The sequence below is a fragment of the Marmota marmota genome, unplaced genomic scaffold (genome assembly GCF_001458135.2).
Source record: "Marmota marmota marmota unplaced genomic scaffold, marMar, whole genome shotgun sequence".
Classification (NCBI taxonomy): Eukaryota; Metazoa; Chordata; class Mammalia; order Rodentia; family Sciuridae; genus Marmota; species Marmota marmota.
Genome location: NW_026000142.1, coordinates 33,509,440 through 33,534,786, shown reverse-complemented (window position 1 = coordinate 33,534,786; position 25,347 = coordinate 33,509,440). Strand labels below are relative to the sequence as shown.

The 25,347-nt window shown below is 31.7% G+C and overlaps 1 protein-coding gene across 3 annotated transcripts in view; it reads left to right on the top strand.

Moving 5' to 3' along the window:
* Sema3a (semaphorin 3A) overlaps window positions 1-25,347 on the top strand; it is a 447,522-nt gene that overhangs the window by 336,984 nt on the left and 85,191 nt on the right. For all 3 annotated transcript variants that reach the window (XM_048786244.1, XM_048786245.1, XM_015488417.2), the window contains one exon: window positions 20,708-20,801. In XM_048786244.1, the coding sequence (XP_048642201.1) occupies window positions 20,708-20,801 (94 nt within the window). The remainder of the gene's footprint in view (window positions 1-20,707; window positions 20,802-25,347) is intronic.

The window sequence follows — 25,347 nt, the reverse complement described above, 5'->3', positions numbered from 1 at the left end:
GGATATTCATATTTACAAAAGCAAGAATTCATTGCCTAAACAAATGGAGTGAAAGTAAAGCAGTTTTATCTAAGCCTGACTGAGCTTCAAGAAACCACTTTAGATTAACCACAGTATTAGATTGAGATTTAATTATATCATTTTACCTAAAAGGGATATTGTAATCAAATGCGTATAATCCAGTAAAGCACTCTGCTAAACAGATTCTGAATTGCAACACTGAGATTTCTCATTCTAATTCCTCCCTCACATTCCCAACCCAGTCTTTTGCTGACAAGGTATATTCTGTTTTAGTTTGAAGTTTGCTTTTTAGGTTAGATATGAAATATAAAATATTACATGTAAAGGTGTATTCTACCAATCCAAGCCATTTTCTACAGAATGGTGTCTTATACAATTTAGATGCTTGAAAATATTTTTAATTTCAGTAAATGATATGATCATCCATATCAGTATAGTTATTACAACTTTAAAAGCTTCAGTTTTAAAAAATATTTTGGTTTTAAGAGAAAAAATTTAAACATTCATTTCATCCCACTTGAACTTGTTTTCCTTCCTTATACTTAGAGGTATAAGCTTTGATTCCATCTTGCATTGTTAATGCAGCTTTTCTTGTCTTCACATTTGAGCTGAGTCTTTCCTCCTTAAAGAAACAACATGCTTGCCAAGTTGGAGGCTGTTGTCACGGGTATTTAGGCAAATCATCTGCAAACATTGTTTTCCCTTTCTACCTTTAAGGAGAAAATAATGAAGGTTATACATTTTAGAAGTAGAAAAGAGAGTATTTCATGATTCAGCATGCATTAGTTTTCTGATTTTTAAATTCTTATATTTTCATTAAAAACACAACATTTATCTTTCCTATATCATATTCAAACTGACTTACTTAGTCCCTGAATTCCATGGTTTTCCTTTTAAGTTCTTACAATCTTATTTCCGAACTAAACTTCAAATCTAGGAGCCACATGCACTTATGCCTCTACTGCAGCATAAAAAAATGAAAATAATCTTGCATAATATTTTGTTATTCAGAGAATAGATGGCATCAAACTTCAGACTTTCAAATCTTCTCAAAAATAATTTCTAGTTTCTGTTTGATAAAAGACAGACTAACTTTGACTCTTTCATGGTTTAATAAATAATGCTTTTTTCAAATATGTTTTCCTAAGAATGAATTTTCATTATGTCTTACTTTAGTTTCTACATATGTATTTAATATTTCAAATTCAAAAATGAATATTACATCACCAGCACATTTCATAACTTTTTTAAAATTTAGATTACACAAAAGTCTTCATTTACAGTTAACAAATCAAGGTAAATACACTCTGTGTTACCAATGAATTGTTTGTGTATGTGTATAAATATATGCATATATAAGCCAAATGTATACATACATATGTATACACACACACACACTTTTGAATTGTATCATTAAAAAAGAAGAATTCAACTTTGCAAAATGAACCCTATAATGAATTTACCAAATGAAAGGATAATAACTACTTTAAGGGAGGAAGTACATTTTTATTAGTTGTTGATGCAATTTAAAATCAGAGTATAGCTATATATGGTTTAGATATATATATCATTTTCATCAAGCAATTGAAATCTACAGACTATTAAATGGTATCTTGAAACCTACAATTGCACTATAATCCATAATTTCAACATTGTCTTTTTAAATATGTGAAACAATATTTGCAATGTAGCATTTGTCAAAATATGAAAAATTGACAAATTTTATAGATTTGTACCCGTGAAGTTGAAAAACTTACTCCTGTTGAAACAATTGCATTTAATGATGACTTCACTAATTTTAAAAATGACAAAATGTGTACCAGTTATAATTAATATCAACATGTATAACATATGTCAAAGTGTATTTTCTCTTATAAGTGGAATGCCAAATAGAACATGATGCTGAACTGAGATCTTAAGATTTTCTTCCTAACTAAAGGGAAGTATTTGATACTGGTTCTCTGAAAGCAGGCTGCAAAGCTTGAGATGAGTGCTTAACATATACTTTTGTACTAAATGGAATTCTTTTTCCTAACAGCTCCAAATTGCATCACCATTGGGTCTTAGGAGGATTAGTACTTCAATGTGTTTTTGCTCTTATCCTATCCTAAGTTTTAAAAAGTAACTTTGCTGCTTGGAAAAAAAAAAAAAAAAAGGCCTCACCTGTTGTTTAAAATCCTGAGGGAAAAAATATTAACAGGAAAGAAGATTCATAACAACAATGTGTCCTCTAGCAAAGGATGAGTTAAGTGTCAATTAGATCAAATTGCACCCTATATTTTTGAATTCTCAAATGAGTATATCATATTATGGTGGGTTTTATCTTGTTAGCCTGGAAGGGGAAAAATACAAAAGAACAGGATTGTGCATTTTATATCATTTTTCTAAATATGTCCTATTTTACAGTCAAATGACAATTTCTCATGGTCTTTAAATGTGTGTCAAAATGTATTCACAATTAACCAGCATACTTACACAAAGAATACCATTTATGCTGCATTATGATAATAGTAAATAAAATTGAATTGTATGAGACAAAAATACTTAGAGTTTCTTAAAAACAAAACTGGCAATAAACATCTTATTGACAACTTTTTATGATGATTTTGGGTGAAACCAACATTATGGATTTATAGGAGAACAATAAACTTACATTAAAACCTCAGACAAAGAAAGATATGAAATTAATAGTGAATCTACTAGCATTTTTGCTTAGTAAAGAAACTCTTCTAAGTCAAATATTTTGTCTACTGTAAATGGAAGAAAAGAAGTTGAACAGTTAGGATTAGAATAAATTATGAAGAATCTCAAAAGAAATTTTTGTATATGAAAAAAGAGACAGGCATGATGGTATACAACTATAATCCCAGCTACACTGGAGGCTGAAGAAGGAGGATTGCAAGTTCAAGAGCAATCTTGGCAATTTAACAAGACCCTATCTCAAAATAATAATTAAGGGATGTAGCTCAGTATAGAGCTCTTACCTGGCATGCCCAAACCTCTGGGCTCATTCACCAGTACTGAAAAAAAAGAGGGACGTATTAAGATTATCAAGTAGGAAAATCAACATGATGGAAACCGGATTTCGTAAATACTAGTGGAGTATGTGATAAAGTGTGATTGGGTGAAAAGGAATAAAGGGTCAAAGATATTGGCTAGGAAGTTTAGCACAAATCTAGTCTACATAATCAAATGGCAAAGGCAGATTAAAAAAAAAAAAAAACAGAAGAATTCCTTTGCAGAAGGACTAGAGATTTATTTGATATTGATAGTAAAGAATAAATAAAGCAGAAAAGCCAAAGGTATGTTTTAGACATGGTGGTGCCAAATAATGATGATTTTATTGATAGGATTTGGAGCATCATTATTTGAGAACTATGTTGATAATAGGATAACCGCATTGCACAGCAGGAGTGCAGTGCTTGAATTCCATTTTGTTGAGGTCAGGATGGAGAAGGAACATGTAGGCAAGGTGTCAATTAGGCAAGACTTTAGGTAAAAGGGAAAAAGAAGTAGTGGTGTTAATGAGAGTGGTGACTTCACTTCTGAATGAGAATTTCAACATTTAAAAAGAAATAAGACTGTAGAGAACCAGACTCAATATTAGTAAAGATACTTTTATTGAAGCTAGGGGAATACAGATGGAGAAAAAAGAAGGGATATTAAAGGAAATGGAGAAAATAAAATAGAGATAGGAAGAACAAGCAGAATAAAGGAAAAAAACAGAGCACTATACCTAGAAATAGGCATTCAGAATTTCCATATTCAATGAAAATACCCGCCCCCCCAAAACAAAACAAAACAAAACAAAAGCCTTGGAAGAACTCCAGGGGAGTTGAAGGAAGAACCATTAGTGTTTTCCTGTACCACCCTTTAAGTAGAAAAGTGGAAATGGAATTTAAAATAAAATGTTCATGTGGAAGGCCTAATTGAGGAAAGGTGACAAACAGAATAACTTACATGTGAATTCTGGCTGTGAAAGGGATCAAATTTGAGAGAGTATAGTTCAGCAGGAAAAACAAATTGTGCAACCTGCTAAATTTATCTTTATGGGTCTGAAATATCTTTCCCAATTAATCCCTTCAAAACACCAGGACTTATCTTTGCTTCTCAAGTCTATCATTTGTTACACAGGCCCCGGTTATCATTTTGAGCATATGAAGAAACAAGTTAAGACAATTTGTGGCACATTAAGATTAGACATAATAGGTCCTTGTTCCCAGAGTATTTCCTGAGAACACAAACCACATCTTTATTTTTGCCATGAATTTTAAAAATCACACGTTTCATGTAGCAGCAACTTGAACAGTTAAGCCCACTGTCTTCTATTATAATACCTTGGTCATGTATATAATTATTGCAAATTTCAGATCTGTTAATTACCAGTTGTACCTCCTGAGGCATAAGCAGTCACCTTCACTGTAAAATGAAGAAAATTATATTTTCCTCATAGATCATTTGTGAGGCTAATAGTTGCAATAGGAAAAGTAACCAGAATAAAATAAAATCAAAGAGTTAGTATACTGTTTATCACCTACGAGAAAACACCCTTAGGTGCTAGGGAGGTTAAATACACAACCGTACAACTCCAAAGCATGAGTTCCTGGCCTCCAACAGAAGTGTGCTGACTCTACAGACTATAATCTTGTCCAGCAAAGACCTGGCACTTTCCTCTGTTCTGTTTGCACTGCTGTGATTTAATGCAAGCACTGGGGAACATGCTGGCAAAGGCTGACAGCAGCAGTAGTGATTGTGGTGGCCACATCAACAGCAGGAGCCGTCATGCCTTCCATGTGCATACTCTACTTCTGCAAAATTATCACACAGAGCAACCACAGAGTTCATAATAGCCAGAGGGGTAGGGAAAGCAGAAAAAAAAAACAAAAAAAAAAACAGCATTAGTCTGGCCCCTTCCCTGAGCCCCTGTGGTTGCATATCTTTGGGAGCTAAAATAATGATAATATGCCAACAACAGCAAAACCAAAATCTATATGGAAGGTAAGCAGTTGGGGTTGACCACACATTTATGGCTTAGTTGTACATTCCTCTTTCTAAAAAGTGGACTTGTCTAAGCTTCTGACTAACAAAGAGTCTTTTCTCCTTGACAATCCATCCATATGCATCTTTTCCACTTTGCCTCCTTCATTTTTAAAAAGTTTCGGAGAATACAAAGCATTAACAGCAAACGACACCTTCATTTAGTATGGAAAGTTAAGGAGGATACAAAAAACTAGAGTAAAATGAGAGGTGTTTAAAATGAAATTAACTTTATCACATAACTAGTTCAACAAATTTATTCCATATTTTCTAATTGTTTATTCCCTGCTCAAGGTTAATGATCATTTTTACCTGCAATTAGAATTCTAAATTTCAGAATTCACATTTGTGCTACAGTTTAAAGTTTAACACACAATTCAGGATATCCCTCAATTTATCATATTTTCTCCATCTCTGGTCTTGTCACAGGTTTTCATTTCCATCTGTGTTCACTCACTGCCCTCATCTCAGCCCACCAGTTACTTTTTTTCTCCCAGAGTAGTGTCTAAGATTTTATGGTCAGTTTCAAAGCTCTGTGTAACATGATATCCTCCTACATCTATGTTCTCATTTCCTATGACACCCCCTCTCATCCTCCCTTTGCTTCTCCTAAACTTCAATGCAACCCATTGATGCAGTTAGCCAAAAAATATCTCATTCCAAATGTAGCATCCTCCCTTACTAATATTGACACATCCTTATCCTTGATTATTAACATCCCTTGAGAAACCTACATGAGTAGGTACAGGATCCATTACATAGGCATTTTCAGGTTTCAGTGTTCTATACCTTTTCCCCCTATGCCATTAGCTTTGACAGTATATAACAGCATATAGCACAGAACACATAATTTTTCAGAATATTGGATGGTCTTTGAGAGGAATCCCTTTCTAACCATATCTATAAAGACAAAAAATAATACACCTACTGTTGTGTTCACACACACACACACACACACCCTTTCTTATTTTGCTCAAGTTCAGGCACTTTGATGTATTAGAATATCTAAGCAAATGGATATTGTTATCTTTTTATTCAACAACTGTAAAATGGTCTAAAGTTTCCATTTTTCCTTTATATGGAGTAGCTTGGACTCAGCAAAATTTGTCAAGTAAAGAGGAGCTAGCTCTCTAATACCTCCATATCCAGAAGCATAAATTTAATTGACAAGAGACTAGGCTCAAATTCCAAAAATGTTCTTTTGATTTTTGAAAACCACAAAACAAGCAGCTCTCTAAAGTGTTTTGGCTCTTTTAGGAAGACTTTTGAGAATATCATAGAGCATCAGCATTTATATTGGTAGTCATTTAATATACCAAATGGATTTTGCTCCCAAATACTTGTTATTCCAAATTAGCTCTGAGGAATTTTAAACAAAATAGGCTTAGGGAATTATTTTATGATTTATGTTCTGGAGAACTGGAATAATCAGATCATGCTATAAGTGACTTCACTTAAATTTTTGTTTATTCTCAATTCACTGGACTCCTTCATGTTTTCAAAGGTTTCTAAATGAAAGTTTATAAAACAATATCTACCAAATTATAATTAATTAGTTGAACATAGTTTTGTTATGGGGAAATTTTCATTACATGAGCTAATATTGTAATTTAAAATAAACTTTAAATATAATTTGTCTAATAACTATTTGATCATCTATTCAAAACATGTGCAATACTTTCAGAGACAACAGAAGTAATAACCAGGTACTCATTACCTAATTTTTGATCATTTTAAAACTATTGTTGTATAAATAAGTTACATAAATGAATAAGTTTTAGAGACTTAAAAGAAAATAAAGAGAGGCTGGGAATGTGGCTCAAGTGGTAACGCGCTCACCTGGCATGTGCGGGGCACTGGGTTCAATCCTCAGCACCACATAAAAAAATAAAATAAAGATGTTGTGTCCACCAAAAACTGAAAAATAAATATTTAAAAAATTCTCTCTCTCTCTTCTTTCTCTCTCTCTTTAAAAAAAATAAAGAAAAATGAAAATAAAGAAATAGAAAATTATAACAAAATTGTGATCAAACTCTAAAATCAAAAGGCACTAAATACATAAAATCAGCTAAAATGGTGTTAAAATGCTTGGTGCTTCTAAGACTACTACACACTCACCATCTGTATGATCATGATTCTCAGTCAAGCAGAAACCAAGACTCAAAAGTGGTAAGCAAAAATAAACACAAAATAATTACAATTAGTAAAGACACTGAGATATAGCTTGTATTTTATATAGAACACTGCCTTTTACATAATTGGTTATGACTGTATATTAAATATAACAGCAATACAAGTTAGCAAGGAGTAAAGGTTATTAATGGAAAAGATTTTAAAGCTGAGATATTTATTTATAGATCTGAACTTCAGCATTTCAATGTATTTTGATGGATTACATATAATAGTAAAATTAATAAATTAACATTATATATATGAATATATTTACATGTACATATAAAGCTATCTAAGTTCCCAAAATTTAAACTATTTTAAGATAAGCTTAAAGGTAAAATATTACGTTTTATGATTTATTTACCAATATAATTGCAAGTGATCAGTTCTCAAAATTTAACTTGATTTGCATTTTTACAATATATGTTAATATTAATATATATTTCTGTGAAGAGAAATCTCAACATGCTCAAATTATAATATAAAATTGTGATGATGAAACTTATCTTTTAATTAAAATGACATGGGTATCATATTTTTAGTAATCAGTATTGTTTCGTATTTAAATAATCACAAGAAAATTGCTCACAATTTGAATACGTATTTTTTAAGGTACAAAAAATGGCTCTGAGATTATGAAATCTGAAATATTTTAATTTTGCCACAAAACCAAAATTTAGTTTTTCTTTCCTTGTGTAGATTTTGGATGACTTGAATTTCTTTGAGTTTGAATTAATAGAACAGTAATTTATAGAAATTTCTTGATCTTGAAAGCTAATAAAATAGTTGACTTCACCTATGGATTTTATATGTTCAAGATACACCTAGTTGTTTTAGACATCACTTTATAAGGACCCTTTTTTTTTTACAAGTTTTTCATAGTGTAACTTTTCTTTTTAAGCATCACCATATTTATGTAGGATTATAAATAAAGATGACTTAAAGATCATGCATTTATTTTTCAAATTGGTCATTGCTTTATTTAGTAGTAAAGGATGTCTTCAATGATAATATTAGAAGTTATCTAAATTCTGTAGGATTTATTAATCTAAAATATAACCATACTTTTTTGGTTATATTTTCAACTCTTTTGTTATAATCTGTTAATAATAGCAAATTGAACATATTCCATTTTTCACCTCTTACTGCTCATCTTAATTATGAAGCTTTGTAGTTAGAACATAGTTCATCTAAATAATTCAAAATTTGAAAATGAAGCAAACATATATAATGTTGTGCTCTTTCAAAATTATATACTTCTTGTCTCTCAGTGCACAAGCACAAAGCAGTATAAAAGTATTACTAAGAGATGTTAAAACAGTATGAAAGGAACCAGCATTAAGGCAAAACTATGAGGCAAACAGAAGGTACTCAACAGGTAGAAGCTGTGTTTAAGTCTTTTGTTTTACTAATGCCACAGGGCAAGCCACCTTAGTCTGGTAACCAATGGTGTTACAAAGGAAAATCAAAATGGGAAAGGGACAGTAATTAAAATAGAAAACCTTTAGTCAACCTGATAATTATTTTCTGTGTTTCTGTTTTCTTAACTATTAAGATATGTATTATAATTTGAGTATGTGTGTGTGTGTGTGTGTGTGTGTGTGTGTGTGTATATATATATATATATATATATATATATATATATATATGTGTGTGTGTGTGTGTGTGTGTGTGTACATATATATACACACACACAGACACACACACTTTGGGTGGCATGTGTACATATGTATGTACACATGCACACATATACATATAATTGGTAGTCTAACAATTTTTTTATATCTATATATTTCCTTCCAATTTATATAATTGCATACATATTTGCTTAAGGTTTTCTGACTATAATTAGGTCACTGATGAAACACAGAACCAGGGAAATATTAACATTTTTAATTCAACAGTGTCTAGACAGTCCAGAAACAAATTTTCCTACATTTTTCTATTATTCCAACATCTGTCTATTGTATAGTTTAAGCCATTCTTCTAAATCTATATCCATCTATATCTATGTTTATTATCTCCACATATGAAAAGTTTAAGTTCTTAATAACAACAATGTACATTTTTAAAGAATTATAAATTACCATAAATAAGCTTAGTAATATGTTAATTGAGCTTCAGTTACTCAAAATAACTCACAATCAGGATTTATTATGCTTTCTCTAATTAAAAATACAATTTGGAATGATACATATGTCCAGTTTATGTGAATGATTATTTTAGGGATACTTTTCAGTATCAAACCTTACAATCAATAAATGAAATTAAAACCTTGATTTATGCTAGATTATGAAATTATCATTCATTATTGATGCAAAATACTGTTCTCTAGGCATAAATTGACACTTAACCAGTGAGGGACTTTCATTGATAAATAATTTAAAAGTGTTCATTATAATAGGTTATGAATAATGACTGAAAGTTAACTCAGAGGTGATATAGAATATCTCCAGTTACTAATTTCATAGCAAAAATAATAACCTGATAATATCTGAATACTTTTTAAGGACTCTTCCGCCTATATTTTGCCATGGTTAATCATGCAAACCAGTTCAATGTTTAAAAAATGTGGATAATTAATTTAGACATAAATTAATATATTTTGAGCAGTAAAAATGTTCATAGATATTTTGAGCAATCAAGTTTTTTTTTTTCTAAATAAAACAGAGGCATGTTAAGTAGCAATGTATGTGAAGATTGACTTATATAAAGAGGAATGATAGAAAAGCTATGGAAATTTATGGCATGGTGACAAGTAGAGTTTTGAATCTCTTTTAGTTTCTCACTAACTTCAGTATTCAACCATGATTAATTGCTAAATCATGTGCTACCTAAATGATGAAATATGAGAGCTTGACCACAATCCTTCTGTGGACTTTGTTTTTTGAAGTAAATAGGAAGAATGGGGACATTTTAGATGATAAATGCAGTGTGGTTTTGGAAAGTGAGCAACAATGCTTTACAAGGGTTGCAAGCTCAAATACCCACAAAGACCATGCAGGTGACATAAAATGAGAAAGAAGGAAATAAAGAATAATTGGAACATCCGGTTGCCATGAAAAATCCTAAGTCCCAAGAAAAGGCATTCAAATTCAAGATTTTAAAATCCTATGTCTGGGGAATAAAGAATGTTTCTGGGCTGGATTCAGTCCATGATATGCGAATTTGAAATTTTATTTAGACATAGCATATAGAAACCCAGATCATTTTCAAAATATCTATCTTGCATTATCATTGTACAAAATATTAAAAATAAAGTAAAATAATATAAATAGAAAAAATACCCAAATTTCATAAGTTAAAGACCAGATAATTTAATGTATTTCCTTCAAATAATTTCTCATCCATCTTACATAGTTCTGCATTATTCCATAATACTTCAAAAATGAAATAGTGGAAGTATGAATTCTAGATATTAAAACATTTAATATAAACAACTATTTTAACAACTTTTTCATTATTGATTGTATATATATGCCATAGTTACTCTTCATACCTTATTGGCATTAACTTTTTTTTCAGTATTCTTGTGAATACTGAAATACTCACCATTGTAACCTTCTTCTTTTTTTCTTCTTATTACAATTTATTTCCAGACGTGAAATGATCAAGTGTTTGAATATTTTAGGGATATTTTTAGCTCCCAAACTTTTCTCCAAAATTTGTATTTTCACCAAGAATTGACAGAATTGTCTTTTTCTTACAATAACTTTGCCAAAATAATAATTACTCTTGAAGTCTTTGCTAATTTGATGAAAGAAAGTCATAGTTACATCATATCATTATGACAACACTTGAATGACAAGTCTTTGCTGAAACTAAGCTTGGTATAAGTAAAATCTTCATCCTTTTAGCCTCATCACTTCCCAGATGGCATCTATGAAAAAAAAATGGAAATGTAAAGAAATCATAAGAACAGATTCCAATTCTTCTTATAGTACATATGGCTCTTTTCCATTAACATATTTACATTTAAGTTGATAAAAATTTCCCAGTGGTGTCTAAGTATGAATACATTTATAAACTGAAGTTGTAAAAACTAATAACTATTCTTTCATAATTTAGAATAAAAACACTGATGCTTTATGGAATTCTAAGATCACAAATAAAAAGTAACTAGATTTTGAAGATGGAAGACTTAAAATGTACATATGAAAAGATATGTGTTCCCCTCTTTCATTTGATTTGCTTTTTGACTGAGCTTACTTTACCAGGTCTCACTGGAGCAAAATAGTGTAGAGTAAATTGTTCATGTTCTGGAATTCCTCATTCTAGCCAAGATAGAATTTTCCCTTTCCTTGTTATATACCTTGGGAGTTAACAGGCATTCATAGTTGAATAATTATAGCATGACAAGCATGCAATATCTGCATAAACTCAAATTAAGCTCCTATTAAAAGCATAATCTGCATGAAGTATGAACACATATGTTTTTTCTTTTCCTTGGTTTATATCATTAATTTTAATGATGACAAAAAGCAGATGAATTATGGCCCTGATGTTTGTGTGGGGAACCCAGATAAATTCAGGTCCCTTAAATTTAAGAGGGCAAATCCTATTTAATCCAGCTATAAGACTGTATGCATGTAGGTATTGTTACTAGGAGGGGAATGAATAGAGTGATGTTAACTTTCCACAACCTTGGAAACAAGGTGACTTCATACATTCTCTGCAAATGAAGGAGAAAATATGTTAATTCCTTTTACTTGCTTTTAATATTTTAATAGCATAATATGAGAACTCAATTAAAAACTGGTTGATATATATATCATGTTTGATTCAGTTAAAATCAACTCAGAACCAAACATGTATGAACTACAGGAACTACAAAGTTATTAAAGAATATGTAACAGTGCTTTATGTGTAGTGTCTATTAATAAAATAATAATAGAACAAATCAAGTAAAAAGCATCAGGTTTTTATAGTTGCTCCATTTATAACTAATTCTGGAAGACAGTTACCAGCTTTGCTACATGCTAGCTGTGTGACTTTAGTCAAGTCACTTTCTCTCTGTCTCTGTTATTCCATCTACAAAAAGAGGAATAATCATACTACATATTTCAAAGGTTATTGTGAGTATAAAAAGTAAATACCTATAAAGCACTTAGAAGAGTGTGCTTGAGTAATAGTTGCTGAACATATACAGATATTATTACCAGAGACAATGAGTGTTCTTGCTATCATAGCAAAGACAAAACACCAGTAATGTATCTATGACAAATGAAATTATAATTAGCTAAATTTTTATATGGTTTAAATATACTTTGTCAATAATACATATTATATCTTATTCAACCTTTGAAACAATTCTATAGAGTATTTCCATTTCATAGATAAAATATTGGTACCTCAAAGAGATTTTAAAATCTTGTTCTGGGCCACAATCAGCCTAACGAAACATAGAATCTAGATTTTGCAATCCATAAACAATAATATTTTTACTACATCTACCTTGAAATCCAAATAGCAAGAAAATTTGGGGTTGTAAAAACCATCTCATGTCTAGAATACTATGTCAGAAGTATGATTTCTGTTATACTAAAGCAGCAGTTGAACAGACACAATAGGAACCTGAAGTCAAGGAGGCCACGGTAAAACATTCCTATGAAGTTCAGGTAGACGTATTCTCTGGGAAGGTTGTCAACCCCGATAATAAAAATTATCATTCCTTCTATTTTAGATTCTAGTAGGAATTCTCCAGAAACAAAAGTTGTATTCAATAATGTTTAAATAGATTAGAGATTGATCATATATCCATGAATGCTTAGTTGGAGAATATGTTTGTTTATATAACATGACCATATTTTATTATTTAATAGGTAGAATGCATTTTTGTCAAAGTAATTCTCATGGCAGGATTTGCAGCTATGCATGCTGAGGAGAATACCTTTTCCAAGGTGTATATTTTTTGAAAAAATAGTGGTAATTATTGATTTTATGTAATAATTATAATGATTGATTTAACATATTTCAGCTTCAAAAATTACATTTGTGATTTAAAACTACATGTGATAATTATTTTACTTTTAAAACTACTCAAAACTATTAATTAGTATGAAAATAATTAAAATGCTCATACCTAGAAATCCTAGTCAGTATACCTTTTCTTGAGCTTATTTTTCACTTAGGTTCTTTTTTTCAATTAACAATAGTCATTTATTGGCAGTATTTTAATGCTTTTTTATTATAGACAAAACTGAAATTCAAATGTGATATGGCTATAAATCAGTTAAATCTAATGTAAGACTAATACATTCTAATCAGTGAAGAAAATTATACCTGCTTTATTCACATAGCATTACTTTTTAAATTTCTCAGCACTTGGTGACAGAGACCAGGGTTACATTTCTTTTGTATCTTCCTACAATGTATATTGTTAAATAACTGTTTCTGACAGACTAATTTTTATGAAGCTTATTATTAGTAATTGCTCTTATATGCTTTTGAAGAGCCAAGGACTCTTAATAGCTCTCTCAATTTTGAAATAACTATGGAAAATAAGGAGATTTCATAGAGGCCAGGAAACCAAGTTTGAACGACCTGATTAGCAAAGGATGGGGCCTGAAGTTCAATAGCTGAATTTATAAAAATAAGTGAATTCCAAATAATAGTGAAGAATGAAGAAGAAAGTAGACTTTTTAAAATCTACACAATCCCTGTATTTATGTGAAAGGAGTGGGACAAAGAACAACAGAAAGAGTAAATGTAGTTAAAGTGAGAGGATCCTAGAATCATACTGTGACAAATGGAAATATCTTTGCAGAGTCACTAATTCGGAACCTTTATCATGATCACATAAAGTCCATAAACCTTAAGGTTACTTACAAAATATATGTATGCTTTACTTCTCTAGCTCCACTGGAACAACAAAGGGTTCTGAGGTAACAAAAGTTAAGAAATACCAGCTACAAAAAAGCTCAATGATTTGACCAAGTTACCACTTGCATGCAGAAGTCCTTTAAGCTGTCATAATATGTGATGAGACCCAAATCTTCCCTCTCCAGAGTCTGGCAGTAGTTCTTTTCCTGCCATCAGGCTCAGATGTCTCTGAGTCCTCCCACACATCACTATGTTCATCAAAATAGTGAGCTTCTTTGAGCCTATTGTTCTAAAGCTAAAATGACCACTGACACCTTCTCCCTAGAAATTAAATTGCTTATTCTGGCACAAAAATCTGACACAATGTGGTCCCCAAATTTAGTTTTCAGTTTTTATCTCTTAATATATGTATGTATGTTGCATTGTCTAAACTCAGCTTTATATCATTATTCAAATATGAAATATATTTATTTTCTTTGAGGATTGTTCTCATGCTGTTTCCTCTTGATAAGAAAATCTGCCTTCCATTTGCCTTAACTGTCTCTTCTCTCTATGGACTTCTCTGAACCATAGCCATACCCAGCGCACCTGCACAGACATACACACACCCAGACATACATACACTAACCCACATACAGCCACTACCAAAACATGCTTTTCAAGAAATAAATCTAATAAAACTTTTCTTCATCTTCTAAAACTGAAATTTTTATTTCCCTATTTTGAATTTCTGTATTAAAAACATGTATTTGGAAACATCTCTTATCAAATTCTGCATCATTTGTTAGCTTTGTGATTTGTGTATTGATATGCCTGGAATTATTTCTACTGAGTGAAAATAGCAAGGTAAAATACCTTTACTGAAATATGGTAAAAGAAGAAATATTATGTTGTTCAGAAAGTTTTTTAAGATCAGCAAAGAAATAATCTGATCATTTTTAGTCCTTACTAAAGTTGGCTCTTTAGAGAAGACCAATATTTATTGATAAGCTTAATATAAGCTTATCAATAAAAAAATTATAAGGCCCAGTGAAATTTTCTTACCTAATAATTTTACTTAATATTTGAATTTTGTAGGCTATTGTCTATTACAAAATTATTCTCACAAATGTGTCATATTCTTAAATTATTACTGCCTTGAGATCAGGGGTATTTCTCTGGGTTATAATTACTTGGATATAATTTTCCCATAGAGTCTTTCCAACACAGTCACTGTTATTCATTTATTCACTCGTTTATTCATTCTTTTATTGAGCATTAGCCCAGTGCATAATTTTATCTTATTATTTGAAAGAACTATGGTAATATTTGTCCATCAGCTCCAGAGATTTTAATAGGAAAAAACAATTCATTTATCATTGCTTACCAAGGTTGAAGGTAAAAAATGATAAAAGAAAGTTGTGAACAGGTTGGTAAGCAACTTTAGGAAAAAACACTTTCTTTTGTTGGGGAAAATCAATTAATATATAATGCAGTATTTATCATGGCCTAAACTTTAAATAAAAAATGTACCTAAATAGGTTAAGTAAAAAGTGATTCTAAGTAGAATGACTTACAAGAAAACAAAGGATGTGCATTGTTTGCACTGCCATTAAATATTACCTAATTCCTGCCTTAAAACAAAAAATAAAATGAGCTTAACTAATGTTTTCAGTATGATCTCTGCCTATATATGTCAGGGAGGTTTTTTTCCACTATGATTATGATCTGCTGCTCAATTTTCTGTCTTAGAGACCACTGAGTGCCAACTCTCTGCTCTATGCTGCTAAGCAGAAAGGATTCAGGATTTAGAGCCATGCTATCCAAGGGAACTTCTGTGACATTTGAAGTACTCTGTATTTGCCTCTAGTCAGTATTGTAGCCCCAAGCCACATGTGGCTTACTACTGACCATTTGAAATGTGACTAATACAACTGAGGAATGGAATTTTTCCATTTTAATTAGTTATAATTAAATAAAGGGATGTGACTCACGGTTATACAGTATTGCACAGTGCAAACTTGAGTCACCCTTTTGGAAAAAGTAAATGTTGGTGAATTTGATTCACAAAAAGATCCACTATGGTCAAAGTGTCATATGCACAATATTTCCTGTGAGATCTTATTACATTCTTTCTTTACTGAAACCAGTAGTTTTGCCCTATGTAGTCATTGCCCATATACTATTGTTAATTCAGGTATACACAAAAGAAAACTAAAAAAAATTTATCTGCAGGAATTGGAAGACTTCTTCTAGAAAGTGACTTTTCAACTTAATATTAAGGGAAAGAAAGGTCATCCTGGGGTTGAAGGCTAAGGATAGGTAAGAGGAGAAGGAAGAAGTTTCAGGCCAAGATGAGAAAAGTATGCCATAATCAGGAAATACTGGATAGTTCAGAATAACTTGCCTGCAAGATTTCTTTGGGGAATACTGGATAATTCAGGATAAGTTTGCATACAAGATGTGTTTGTGAGAAGCAAGAGGAAAAAGAGAAATTTAGAAAAATATAAAAATATTCATAGTGTCAAGAACTATTTTTTATGTAATTTATGGAATTTTCCACAAAATAAATGTTCATTCTATCACATATATGTAGAGTATTATTTTCTTTCCATTTAAAAACATAATTTATGTTTTAATCATTAAGTAAAATAACTAAAATCGCAACATTATTGCCAAAATTTATTACTTGGACAAGATTGAGATTTAGGAAATTTATTACCATGATGTCACCAATGGTTTATAATTTATAAGACTTTGGATTAGACATTAGCACAGTTATTATTTCCTTTAATGCCTTACCTCACCACAGTCTAATAACATTCAGGAAATCCAAAAGACAAAGGGGAAAGAGTAGTCTTGAAAGCTAAAAATAGTCGTTGAAAACTGATGCAATCATGTAATAAAATATGGCACAATAACTTACACGATTCGCTCATGTATCTGCTAAAGCAATTAGAGTCCACGCAGCTAGATCTTTGTTCATGTATTACCAAACATGAAAACTGTTTCAGCCCAAGTAAGACATATAGGCTATAAGTTAAATTGTGTACATTGGCCTTAGGATATTCAGTCTTACTATTTGCACTTGTGATTTTCTTCATATTCTTCGAAAACAGAAAATCACTGGGTAGCAATCAGATTTCAAAAGGCTTTACAGGTACAGCCAGACAACGAACTAACAACATAGGATGTCAACATACAATTATACTAAACAGTGTTCTTTCACAGTGAGCTAATATATTTATACATCTAATAGGTCTTGCTCATTGGAAAATAGAAACATCAATATTGATATCTTTATATCAATAATATTAAAGTTATCAGATACACTAAAGAGGGTTGTCCATTTTAATTAAATATTTTGTACAAATTCCATTAAATAATATAATTTTATAAATACCCAACAAATAATTTTAAAGGATTGGCAGTTATGTTCATTTCAAAATAAAATCACATATTTAAAAATCATTATTTTTTTTCTAATTTATTTTCTTTTTTAATTTTTTAATTGATTTTTAAAAAATAAATGACAGGGAATGCATTACAATTCTTATTGCACATATACAGCACAATTTTTCATATCTCTGATTATCCATAAAGTATGTTCACACCAATTCATGTCTTCATACATGTACTTTGGATAATGACTGAAACCAGTAGTCATTGCTCGTATACTATCGTTAACTCAGGTATACAGAACTGATATCATTTCTGAAATGACAATCATTCAAGTAAATCATTCAGAAATGATTCATTGTTCAGGAATGTTTTTCAACTAGACACTTGTTCAACTTTAGGAAAGGACAATTTTTGAAGCTGTCTTAATTTTTACTGATGAAAACATAGGCAGACATTTCTATTGTGGTATAAGAGACTGATCAGCATCATGAGACAGAATTTTACTGCAGCAACTATGAACAATGGAAAAGAGAAAATCATTTTTGAAGGCATAGTAAGTATATTTTATATGGCATTATAATGCATCTTCACATCAGCCATGAGATTTTCTTATCCTATTACGGATAAGGAATCTGAGTTTTAGAAGGGTTTAGGGACTTGCCTGAGGCCCAGAGCTAATAAATGGAAGAGCCAGGGATAACACCCAGCTCTGTCCAATTTCAACATCCCTAGACACCATTACTACATGTAATGGGTATGAATTTTATACTACCAACATTTATATGCAAGAAATCTTGTTTTGCGCCCCTATCCAGAAATCAAATTACATTTATTTCAAGCCCCCATCTCACTGAGCTGGAAAGGAAATTCAATTTGTTCTGCCCCTCTATAGCACTATATAAGAATATAGGAGATTTACATGGTAGACACTCAGTAATGTGGGTAAAAATTACATTTACAAGAAAGATATTGTATATCAGTAAAGGAGGTGCTCAACTTAGCATTTATTTATGGAGTTGAATAAAAAGGAGGAAAGGTTTGTACAGATTACCTGACACCATGACGAAGGATAGTTTTTCATCTTTTCTTGAACCATAACTGATATGCTTAACTTCTCTTCCTATGAAGTTTAATCCTCCACCTTGTAAATCAAGTATTACATGAGATTGGAAGTATTTCTCATCTACCTTGGCATTGTCTGATTGATCTGGACATATGATCCCAGACATCAAATGCCTCATATGAGTGGATAGTCTCCCTGTCTTTGTCAGTATAGTAAAATATCATAAGCACAAGAAATGATCAGAATTTTTGTAACAGTATTGTCCACCATACTACCTCTCCCTGCTGCTTCCTTTAACAAGTAATTAATAATCTCATACACAAATTTTAATAACAGTTTTTTATGATCCATGGCAATAGGATTTAGATCTTTTCTTGAGAATATCTCTTTTTTTATTATTTCCTAATTTGTAATCAAAATGTAATCTAAATATTTAGAGGTTCTTTTATGTTTTTATTAGAATATGTCAATTAATTCCAGATATAATATTAATATTTATGTGCCTATGATAAATTATTTTTCTGAACAAGTTTAGTATTTGTTGAGTTAAGGAACTATCTTTAATACCTCTTTTATATTACATTAGGAAATTGATAATAAGGGTAACAACATGTTAAATTTTCAAAGTATTTTTTTAAAGTGGTAATATGAGCTGTAGTTTTATCTTACTGGTTTAAAGTGTTTTGTATAATTTTTTAAAATTTATATAAAAAGTCTATGAGGCTAAATATCTTAATCTAAATTGATTTTGAGGGACAAGAAACTCGGAGATATGGGATGGTGACCCAAGATCCAAACCTGATTTTTATCTAGCTTGGCTGGGTGCCTGACTCACTACCCTTCCCACTACAACTTGGCACAATTCTGATTAAACCTATAATATTACACAATGTAAATTTTAGAACTAAGCTGAAGAAACATCATTGCAAAAGGACAGCTAATTTCCAAATACATGATCGATACAAGGAAAGAATAGAATAGATAATTCTCACTCATACAGTAATAAAACCAAAGAGTACTTTTGGTTTACTTCCTTTTTTATTTTCCTCTTTAATTCAAATGAGTTTTAAGAGTCATAATTTGAATTCCTGCCATTAGCTCCATCAGAAGTATTAAACATTAAAGAAAGTGATCCTTACTGATCATAAAATGAACACCATTTACTATTCTAAGATAGAAAATACTTTTGTGTGAATGGTAGAGAAATTGCCAAAAAAGCTATTTTATTTCAGACTATGGATAAGTTAATGTTCTACTGGAAAAAGCATACATATTCTGACCTAATTAATTCCCAGGGCACTTGGGTCTGAAAGAGTGCTCAGAAATTTTTCCAAATTTACTCCACTGTCACATATAGGTTGCAGTAGCTAGACACATCTGACAACAGGTCTCAGTCATACATTAGTCACCTCTGTATCGAGGTTTTTGTTGTCATGCTTTCCCACACACATTCTACCTCGGGACATGAGCGTATTTTTATATGTAGTCAAAAGTTCATTTCTGTCTCTGGGTACTTGGGCCCCACTCGAGCAGAATTCCCTGTGATAAAAATGTGCTTATTGTTCTAATGACATCATTTCCAGTTTCACTGGGCCTAATATTCAGTTTGATGTTTCGTTCCTAGAGGTAGATAGGGTAGTTTCAGGAACCTCCCCTGCTGCATGTGCAAGTTTAAAATACAGGAGAAACATGCATGCACCACAGTTTACAAACAACAGAGTGGGGAAATAATTGCTATGGCTATTTAGCACTTTGTAATGTAAGCTCTACAGAAAAGTAAGAGTATGATTTATTCTAGACATATAATCTTATGGATTGTTACTTTTTTTTTTTTAATCCAGGAAGAAACTTAAAACTTTATTTAAATTTAAAACTCTTTCTTCAAGAGCCATTAGGGTAGGTCTTGATGTACCTATGCGAGAATTTCCTATCCTGACACATTCTGTTCTTTAGAGTTCATTTACATGTTATTACTTATAATATGCAAACTGCTATTAAAAATCCAGCTAAGTATAAATTTGGCTAATACCAGCTCTTTTTTATCCACTTAATTTAGTTTCTCATCTCTGAAGTTTACAGAAATAAAAACATTCCTTGTTTTGGGATGCGAATCTTCAACCTGTATAATAAACTGACATGTTGAAAACACTTTGTCTTATAAATGAAATGAAACCCTTATGAATGAAGCCCTTCTCTTGTTTTAACCTACAGGACAACATTTTTAAACTGGAGGACTCACATTTTGAAAATGGCCGTGGGAAGAGTCCTTATGACCCTAAGCTGCTGACAGCATCTCTTTTAATAGGTATGTAGTAAAGGATCAATTAACAGTGAATCTGTCATAAAAAATAACTATGTTGCCTGTTTATTTTTTACCTACAAAGATATTTCACTGTTAATCTGCCGCAGTCTGGCTGGGCACAAATGCCGCAGTCTGGCTGGGCACACAATCACGAGCCACCACACAGCTTGTAGATTCAAATAGCAACTCTTTATTCCCGAACTCACACCAGCCGTCTACAAACACGTTCTGGGGAAATCCACGTTCTCTGCCCAAATCCACCTCCACTGGGCTTCTATCTCCAAAATATACTGTCTGAATCCCTTGAGAACTCAAGGGGAACTCAGGCAGCAGGATACGCCCTATTCCCAGCAGGAATAATCTTAAACCTTAAACCTGGAACCTAAACCGGGAACGCCCTAATCCGCCTTGGTCCTTGAACAAGGTCACCTACATTCAATGTCACTGCAACATGGGGTACGCTGGCAAGGAAATTGTCATACCTACTTGGCTAATGGCTCCCAGCATTAATCATAAACAATCTTAGCAGGAGAACATCCGTTGTGATATGCTCAAGTATTTTAAAAATAAAGAAAAAAAAAGCAACACTAAATTCTCTTTTGGTAACTGCACTTTCAAGTAGGATTCTTTTTGTTGTGATGATTTAGTAGCATCTTTTAAACCGCCTGCTCAGCTGGGAATGCAGTTTAGCAGTAGCCTAGCATGTGTGAGACCCTGTGTTCAATCCCCAGTAGTGCAAAAAATTTAAAAAGAAGAAATGCAAATAGTCTGCTTAATCAATATACAGTCCCACTTAAACTTCAGTATTAATTTCATAAAAAATTTTATTTTCATCTCATAAAAGTTGCGTAAATGAAGAATCTTGAGAAATTATTAAGAAACAATGTCATTCATTCTACCCTGTTAAATATGTCCAAGATCTATAACTGCCTGAAATTTTGGACAACTTGTTCCACACAATCAGTGTAAATGGCAGCACCTTTGGCAAAGCCCTTTTGTGTTGCTCAAGTTTTCTCACTATCTTGTTTGCTAGAACACTCTTAAGGAAGCCATTGTGTGTCCACTTTTATGATGTTAGGCTTTCTTTTAAAAAATGTGCCACAACATTTTGTGATTTCCTCTACTTTTCCTCTTACCATGTTTTCTTCAAGCTTTCCTTTATCCTCTTTTTCTTCAGGGTTGTATTAGTGGGTCAGGGGTGTTCAGGTGTACTTCCAATGGTCAGAAGTGGGGTGATGGAATTAGGTAGAAGTAGGAGATAATGTTAGTCTGTATTGAAGGATAAAGAATATTTTGTATATCCTTTTAACCATCTCCATACTGTGATTAAATAATTACACAGACAGTGATCAATATTGAAGTAGTATTTCCTTCCTTCTTCCTTTTCTTTGTATTTTGCTTTTTATTTCTTTATTTTTTGAGGCTACCAACAGCATAACACATGAAATATTCTGTGTTGTGAATCTGCATAGTGACACAGAAATGGTGTACTTTTGCCCTTTTGCTATAAAATATGGAATATAATTATTTGATAGCACAACCAAATAATGTGAAAATTTCAAGTACAAAGTTTCTAGTTTAATATTAAATCTAGATTTTAAAAAATTAAATTATTATCTGATGTGTCATAAATTTGTATACCTTTTCATCATTTTCCCTTTATAAATAACTCCCTTTGTACTCAAGAAAATAAAATTCTAGTCATGTAGCCTACCACATTAACTATGAAGATAAATTTTTCCACTCTTATGTGGTGTTTACTTTATCACTAATCCCTATTCTATTAAGAATAAAACCACTTCAGCATAAATTATCTCTATTGCTTTTTAGATCTAGACAATTGTATTCCATTTGATCCATTTATGCAGTACTTTAACAACAGTTTAAGACTTGGAGGAATGTAGCACACATATAATTTTCCTATTCGCAGGTAGCCTAGTGATTACATGTGAATGCCTTCCTCAAGAGCATATGCCCAAACCTAAAACTCATCTTAAAAATGGGAGGAGCCATACTTTGTTCTGACTTGCAAGTCTATACTTATTCAAATTTGAACACTTATTTAAATTTGAACACTGAGAACACCCAAAAAGCAGCATGCAGAAGTGTGCATAGAGCAGGTTTAGTTTATGGTATGCTTCTCAGTAGAATTTTGCTTGATTATTTATTTTAATATTCCATCGAGACAGGATGATGACAGGTAGGTATTACATAGCTCCCATGGTATGAAACCATGCAACATTCACAAAGAATATGAGACTTCACAAGTTTGGTTTTTATATTACAATTTCTTTGAAAAATCTGTATAGGTTTTATGAAAAGAAGACGATAAGGGAAGGTCAAGGAGCCAAAGAGAGGAAGTGTAGTTGAGAAAGAACAATAGACATTTCAGAAGAACAACCTTGGCATGGAATACCTAATATGGGAAAATGACCCAGTAACTTTCAGAGGTAGAAAGTGCTTATTGACAAGGCCAAAAAAATTAATTTTTGAACCAAAAATTAAAAAAAATAAACAGCAAGATTCAGAAAAGGAACAAGCTCTACTAGATCTGGTAAAAATACCATTGGTTCAAGACCTATAACTTTCTTTTTGGAGTTTGTTTCCTTTATAACTATGTTAGTAATTCTTCTTACAGTATATTTAATTGCCCTTGTTGAGATTTTCTTGGCATTTTTTAATGCTGCTTTAAAAAGAATGCTCACTAGCTTAATAGAGGTTTATAGAATAAATATTTTCTACAGCACTTCCCAAACTCTTTTTAAAATGGGGGTAACAGCTGTCTCTGAAATATACAGGTTACTCTCTGTATATCAGAAAATGGTCATTAGGAAAGCCTATTTGCCCTCCTAATCTGGAGACGTTTCCATTGTAAAATAAAAATTTGAAGGTGGTTCCAGGTTGCTTCCTTCCCCAATACTGGGATAAAACTCCAGGTTTGGCTCAAACCATCTGTAAGCTGGCCAGGTGGATTTTTGTAACAGATATTTTTTAAACCACCAATCCCAGTATACAGCAGTTTCAACTAGTCGTATACTTTAAAACCAGATGACAGCTGAAAAACTTAGTTTACACAGACTATCAAGGTTTGGTATAACCTCTTTCCAAAAAGTCATAGATTTTTAAACTGATAACCATAGAAAATATGATTTCTCACCTAAGTGATGCACACTTAGTGAATTACTAAATTCAGTAAGTGTGCATTAATTAATCAATTCATGTTAATCCTGTAACATGTCCTAAGTTTTTCAAATCACCTTATTAAAGTTAATTTTGCCAATCTTCTTTAATAATGATCATTTTGTCAATATAAAGTTGCTCCAGAATTTATTTTTAAAATATTTCTGATTCTTTCCACCTGCAAAATATTTTTATGTCTTTGTTTGAAATTTCTTTATTAAAGATAGCAGTTGCTCCCCTGCTCAGAATAAATGCCAGGTGTGAACACATCACAAGAATAAAACCTAGTATTTTCCACACTAATTAAGTACCATCTCACATTTTCATGATGTGAAAAGAATAGTCAACTTGAGAGCAATTTTATTTCCTTATTGAAATCTTTTCCAGGCAATGCAGCACTAATAATTTAGAAATATTCCATCACTAAGAGATATTATTGAAGTCTATTTCAAAGGTCTGGGACTTTCATTTAAGGTTTATATCTTTAAGCTGGAATTTTGCCTTGACTCAGGAAAGAATATAATTTAACATTAGAAAATGGTCTCTCTGGGTGTTAGAATAAGTAAGGTACTCACTCCCTAAATTAATTAAATGAAATTGAGAAAATTATTTGAACCTCTCTGAACCTTAATTTCTTTGCACTTAAAATTGTCTGCCATACTAATTCTACTAGTTTGTTGTGAGAAGTAAATAAGACAGTTTAATGGTGTGCTACCATTTTCGGTGTTTGCATATCTCTGGAATATGTGTAAAGTAGAAACAAACAAACAATAACAACAGCAAACCTAGTAGCAGAGGCCCCCTGTGGGTAAACTGGAAAGCTGATTAGGTCTATTATAAATTTTGTATTTTTAATTCTGTGCCATATGCACATGTTACTACTCAGAAAATGTTAGTTTTAAAAGAACAACAGAAGTAACGAGCCAGCATGTGGTATTTATTGGCATAGGGAAGGAAGGTGCTCAATAAATGTAAAAATGTAATATCATTGCCACATTTTTCCATTCCAGGGAATTAATTTTATCTGTGCTGTGTGTGTGTGTGTGTGTGTGTATGAGAGAGAGAGAGAGAAAGAGAGAGAGCGCTTGAGAAGGACAGAGAAAGGGAAAGGGAGGGAGATAAAACTTTTTTTTTCCCTTCTGTTTCTAATTACTCTTCTACCCTGTGCGTGGAGTTTACTTGAGGTGTTAACAACAGAAAGTCTTGGTCTTTATGTCTTTTTGATTTTTGCTCACTTCCATGACACACTCTTTACCTATGTTAGTAAGGCTGCAATTTCATCAGGAAATGTTTTTTGTGTTTTGTTTTCCCGCCTCTGTCTCTTCACCACACCCTTCTTAGGAATGGTAATCTGATATATTAACTAATC